This window comes from Otolemur garnettii, unplaced genomic scaffold (assembly GCF_000181295.1).
Source record: "Otolemur garnettii isolate 467f Iridium unplaced genomic scaffold, OtoGar3 scaffold00128, whole genome shotgun sequence".
In the NCBI taxonomy this organism is placed as follows: Eukaryota; Metazoa; Chordata; class Mammalia; order Primates; family Galagidae; genus Otolemur; species Otolemur garnettii.
The window spans coordinates 295,056-301,620 of record NW_003852523.1 but is presented as its reverse complement, the minus strand read 5'-3'; the positions used below and the strand labels follow the sequence as shown (position 1 = coordinate 301,620).

General features: G+C 47.4%; 1 protein-coding gene across 1 annotated transcript in view; it reads left to right on the top strand.

The window, feature by feature from the left end:
- Positions 1-6,565, top strand: part of DSCAM (DS cell adhesion molecule) — a gene marked incomplete at its 5' end in the record, with an annotated part of 730,460 nt that overhangs the window by 584,044 nt on the left and 139,851 nt on the right. The window contains one exon of the mRNA XM_012810262.1: positions 6,140-6,380. Within this exon, the coding sequence (XP_012665716.1) occupies positions 6,140-6,380 (241 nt within the window). The remainder of the gene's footprint in view (positions 1-6,139; positions 6,381-6,565) is intronic.

Below are 6,565 nucleotides of genomic sequence, written 5' to 3'. Positions count from 1 at the left end.
CCATCTTCCCTTAGCCAGGCGGATCATAAACCTGTACCTGCCTGAGAAAGATGGGATTCTTCAAATCCAGGATTCTGAAGGGATTGCCCAGCTCTTCTGTTGCACCTCACGTGTGTTCAAAACCATCCTCTTCTCCATCTACAAAAACATCTTCTGAGATGTCTGCTCTGTTGAAGCTCTGATTTGGCCAGTGGGGGAAATGGGTGAAATTTCATATCTGTGGGAACCCTTGCATTCTAGAGTTTGCAATCATGTTTTGAAAACCAGATGTTTACTATGGAATGGTGACCACCAGAAGAGGCAGAGTGATCAGCTCTCCCGTTCAGTGGTGACGTGTGTGTGCTGAGGGAGACCAGGGGAGAGGGCCCAGCTGGACGCTGGGCGGTCATGCAGAGAACAAGTAAAGGATGTGAATTGGAAGCGGGAAGAAGAGCATTCTTTAACAGGGGCTTTCAAAGGTGGGAAGAAGTAAGAGGGGTGGGATCCCCGATCTTTTCTAGGCAGTCACAGAGGAACTTGGGCCAGCAAGGAAGGTCCAGGAGCCATTACTCTAAACAGACAACCACAGAGACCAGATTTCACAGCAGGCACAGCTGAGAGCTGGGAAGGAAGCTTCTTAGGAAATCTGTCTTCTCTAATACTGTGCAACCCAGATTCAGAATATGTTTCACCATCCTTACCTAATTTCTTCTTTTCCTTTCTTCGTAGCCCCTGGTTAACCGTACTGACTTAATTACATGAAAGCGAATAAATCATTACTCCCACACATTTGATCAGTTGTTCTTCAGTGCTAATTAATAGTGACAGGACAATGTTCTAAAAGTGTCTTCTCCACAAGGATGTCTTTCCTGTGTGCCCCAGCCAGCCTCCTCCCTTTATTCCAAGTAGACAGACACATGCTCTAAGAAAACCGTCTCTAAAGCTTCAACTAAAGAAACTTTTCAAGTAAAGCGCTTTATGCACTAACTTGTCTGGGGATGACATGGAGCCCACCGCTGGACACGTGGGTCACAGTGTGTCCACCCACACGTGTCCCACCCACAGTAGATCACGTCCATAACTCAGGGTGAGTCTTCTGTGTCGCAAACCAGCACCACAGCCCCTAAAGACTCCCTACACCTAACATACAAAATCCCGGCCTTTGTGGATTTGTTTCAGAGACCTGTATTTTTAAATATGTCCTCAAGGATTTCTTTAACTTAAACACATCTCTAAATTTCAATCTGATTATTCGCTTACAAATTAATAAAAGAATTTAAGCTTTGCTGGCTAGATGGAGAATTTTTGCTTGCTTTCATGCAATTATATATTTTCTCTTCATGTGACCTATTAAATTTCTCTATAATTAGAAATGCTTTGTTTATTATAACTTAACAAACTGAATGCACAAGCTTTGCAAAAGGACAAAAAGTCATCTAAGGTTCTGTGAGTGGTTCAAACTAAATACAACTTGTAGAATATCCTCAGTTAGAATTTCCTCATCTGTAAAAAGGATAATGAGACTTTTTGGAATTATTGGGAAAGCAGATGAGATGACACATATAAAGCACCTCGGGCAACAATGAGAAAAATAGGTGGTCAGGTGGCGGAGAGAATCTCAGTGGTGGGGCAGCTATGGTGGCAGCAAGGATGGCTTTGCGGTAGTGATGGAGATGGGAGTATTTGTGGTGACGGTGATGGTGGTGGTGATATCTGGGTGATGGGTGGAGATACAGGAGATCATGACAGTGGTTTGCTGGTGGGGCAGTGATAAATGCAATGGCAAAGGTGGTGGAAGTGACAGGTGGCTGTAATGTGCTGGTCGTGGCAGTGATGCTGGCACTGACGTAGTGAGCTGCTGATGACATGGCAGAGCTGCTTTTGGTGGTGGTGATGGTGGGCACAGTGGTGTGGCTGTGATGAAGTTGGTGACGATGGAGGTGGAGAAGGTAGTAGTGATGATGATGGTATTGGCCGTCATGGGGGACGTGGAGGGGAGCTGCTGGTGTTGGCAGTGGTGATGGTGGCAGGGCACAGGCGGTGGTAGAAGTGGTGAGTGTTGATCAGCGGTGATGGTCATCATGGTGGGGGATGGGAGCTAGTGTTGTGATAGAGAAAGAGCAATAAATAACATAGAGCTGAGTTAGCACACTGCCTTTTAGAAACAGCTTTAGTGAGATACAGTTAACATACCTGAACATTCTCTGTTTCAACTGCGCGATTCAATGGTGCTCCACATATTCACAGAGTTGTACCACCATCCCATCACCAGAAACATCTCCCTCACGCCACAGAGAAAGCTGGTGACCACTGGCCATCGCTTCCGCCCTCCCCCATGACCTTTAAGACTTATCTAAACCCTCTCGTTGGGGACCTGAAGGCCATGGAAACCCAAACCCGTGTCCCACTGATAAGAAATAGCTCTCGATTCTTCCAGAGCTGCAACAGCATATTCTGCACAGTAACTATGATCATACTGTCACCCTGAAAAGAAAAGATACAACACTACCACCATCAATGACTCTACGTCCGGTCCACATATTTCTCTTCAAAATTGGAACATTAAGAAAAATAGCAGAGAGCTCACTTGTCTGTTCTCTGTGATGAATATTAGCCCCTTAGGCCACCACGTTACAGCGAATCATAACTAAAATGTCCTATCTCATTAACAGCCAATCGAAACATACACTTTTAAAAATAAATCCAGCACCGTGGGGACTTGGGTCCAATAAATAAATTTAGAAACAGAGAAGCTATACTGTAAAGGTGCTTAACCCAGCATTTATAGCGGGAAATAAATTAGGAAATAACATCCCAACAATAAAAAATTATAAAACAGGCTCAGCCCCTGAAGCTCAGTGGCCAGGGCACCAGCCACATACACCAGAGCTGGAGGTCTTGAACCCAGCCCGGGCCTGCCAAACAGCAATGACAACTACAACCAAAAAATAGTCAGGCGTTGTGGTGGGCACCTGTATTCCCAGCTGCTTGGGAGGCTGAGGCAAGAGAATCACTTAAGCCCAAGAGTTGGAGGTTGTTGTGAGCTGTGACACATGGCACTCTACCCAGGGCGACATAGTGAGACTCTGTCTCAAAAGAAAAATTATAAAACAAAACATCAATGTGATGGAATATGATTTTTAAAGACTGTAAACATGGGAATATGATCATGCTAGTACATTAAATGAAAAAAAACTCAGACACCAAACTGCACAGACTATGAACACAACTATGTGGGGGAAGTTACTTCACTTTAGAGCACTAGACGGTGCACGTGGACACGGGTGCAGGTTGCATGAGAGTGGCATTTGTGTACTTTTATCATAACTTGAGATAATCTTTTTGCAATATATTTTGCAGAGGCATCAAATAAGGAAACATAACTTTCATTTTATGACTACCAAGACTAAAATGTAGTTTTTCTAAAAAATGTGAATAATTTTATTTTTATTACTGACAAATTATTGAGACTAAACCGAACAAAAACACCTGTGTCATCTATTATACTTAAGCTAATTAGAATGTGTTTATACCCATGGAGAGAAAAAAAGAGACGATTTGTCCATTCTATCTCCAATCTGTACAACCACATTATCACCCCCCTCCAAAAAAGTAAATGTCCACAAGCCTGTGCCTTTAGACTTGGAGAGGATTTAGCTAAAGTGGTTGCTCTGTGAAAATACTTTGCTGTAGGCATCTGACTCACTCTCTACACCTCCGTCTCCCCCTCCCCACACACCCCCAAACCGTGAGTCTGACTTGAACACGGCTCCCAGGGAGACTGGAAGCCTCGCAGGGAGCCAGCTGAACAATTAGAATGTTTAACAGGTGCAAACCTAATTTTTAAAAAGTTACTATTTATATTTATGTCACTACATATAACATTAAAACACTATGTAAAATTTTTTACCAATACATCTTTGTTGTTAAATTTAATTTATAGATGACTCAGGCAGAGAAATTAGTTTATCAATTAATTAGATGATATAAATGCAATTCAGTGGTTGCTGTAAAACCACTTTCACGTATAGTAATTGAATTGTCAAAATCTAAAATCTTTAGGTCTGTTTCAAAACAAAGTGAAAGCCACCATCTACGGTGGGAAAGGCATTCCATACACGTGCCTGTATCTGGACTCGGAGTCACAGTGATTAGGGTAAGAAAGGTGTGAACACTTAATTCAGGGCTTAGCTCTGAGCCAACTCGACTGAAAAATAAATGGCTTACATGACTGTTTCATTGATTTCTATAAGCACCACAAATGTGAATGTGCAAAATCAGATTGGTTGTTGGGAAAAGCAGCTAGAGTCCAAGAAAACCATAGAGAAACTTGCTTTAAAAAGAAATGTGATTTTACTGTTGTTGCGGAACTCAGACTAACTCCCAATGACAGCAGGATGCATCTGGTCCCACTGGTCAGTTAACACGAGGAGATCCATAGATGCAGTGGGGCCTCCTTCGCTGGCCCCTCCCTGCACTGACCACCTCCTTAACTTGGCCTAATTCCCACAGACCGGACATGCCCCACACCTACGTGTCACTACGGCAGGCCTGGTGCCTTGTGTCCATCACCTCCATTTGGTGGCCAGTTCGTTACAGTCCCTTCGGTGCTCAACTTAAACAAAGGTTTTACTGTATTTGCTGAATTCATCAATGCTGCTTATCTGCTTAAACTCTCTTTCTGACTTCTCATTGTAGGGCTTACCTTTTGCTGGGTTTTGGGGGCTCCACCCCCTCTTTTTCTCCTTAGTCTTTGCTGGGCAGGCAGTGTGCCCCCTGCAGGCCCACCCACCCCTCCCACCTCCTTCCCTGAGCCTGGCAGTCCTGCCAGCCTAGCTGGGCTCTGCCTCATCTCACCACTTCAGACCACTCTGATCCCCCTTCCTGAGGCCCCAGGCTGGCCTCCACCGCAGTCCCCTGCCTTCTCACACTTCTTAGCTCTCCATGGCTTAAGTGTTTGCTTTCTTTCTCCAGCTGGACTGTAAGTGCTTGCAGGACAGAGAAAGCTCTGCATCATCCTGGGTGAGCTGGATCCAGAGTTTGTGAACACAGACACGTGCCCCCCCACCCCCACCCCCACCCCCTCAGCCGCCACACACATACCCTTTGACTAACTGAAAGTCCACAAGCCCGATATTACTGGAGTGTAACCTTCGGGTTGTTCTTCTACCACCCCAAGCTCTGCATGTCAGCCCAAACCACGCTGCCGTGACTTGGGCCTTTTCAGACAGCAGCAGAGCGGAGCTGGGTCCAGCCTCTCCCTTTCTCCTTTTTTTTTTTTTGAGACAGAGCCTCAAGCTGTGTCCCTGGGTAGAGTGCCGTGGCATTACAGCTCACAGCAACCTCCAACTCCTGGGCTCAAGCAATTCTCCTGCCTCTGCCAACCGAGTAGCTGACACTACAAGCGCCCGCCACAGTGCCTGGCTGTTTTTTTCTTTTTTGGTTGCAGCCATCATTGTTGTTTGGCAGGCCCGGGCTGGATTGGAACCTGCCAGCTCAGGTGAACATGGCTGACAACTTAGCTGTTTGAGCCACAGGCACCAAGTCCTCCCTTTCTCCTTTTAATCACCACAAACGTCATTCCAAGATGAGTCAGGTGGAGGCTTCCTGAGAGAGGCTGACTTTCCCTTGGCTAGGAATGCTCTTCACCTGCCAGTTTTCAACTTGGAAGCACCATTGTCCTGGGATAGTCCCTTAGAACGCAAGCCCCCTGAGGGCAGGGATTCCTTCCTTGTGCTTTGTTTCATTTTTAAACCCAATTCTGTTCCCCATGTTTCTAGAACAATGCCTGGCACAGACCGGGGAAGTTCAGTGGGTCCTGCTGGGTGATGGCGGGAAGGTCAGGGTCACAGTTGATCATTAGGGTATCTGGAGATATCATAAAGCTGGCATCTTTGGAAACGTTCTTATCAGTTGGACAAGTCCAAGGAAACATGAGGGCCCGCTGGGACTCGGGTGACCTCCTTTGTGAAACAGGTGTCCCGTGGGGTCTCAGCACAGGCTGGAGGGCCGAGGTGTCCAGCCCGCCCGCGGCCCCAGTGTGCCCACCCCTCCGCAGTGTTCACTGCTCCATTTCCGTTCCCCCAAGCTGCTGTGGGTGTCTCTTTGGCCCTGTCCTACCCCAAGACTTCTGGAGTCTGTTTTTTTCTTTCGAATTTAGGCTCCCAAGAAACATCTGCAAAACGGGATTATCCGTGGCTACCAAATAGGTTACCGAGAGTACAGCACCGGGGGCAACTTCCAGTTCAACATCGTCAGCATCGACACCACCGGGGACAGCGAGGTCTACACCCTGGACAACCTCAGCAAGTTCACCCAGTACGGCCTGGTGGTCCAGGCCTGCAACCGGGCGGGCACCGGGCCTTCTTCTCAGGAGATCATTACCACCACCCTCGAGGACGGTAGGTTCAGCCCCGAAGCTCGTGCCGGGATCCGCGGGCTCCCCTGGCCGGGTCGGGTCTGCCGGCTCTGCAGGGCTCGGGCGGGGGATCCTGTTCCGGTGACCTCCCCTCTCCTCCACTTTCCCTCACCCCAGCTCTGGTGCCCCGCGGGCTCCCCCGCCGGTCGCCAGCCCATCTGGATGACC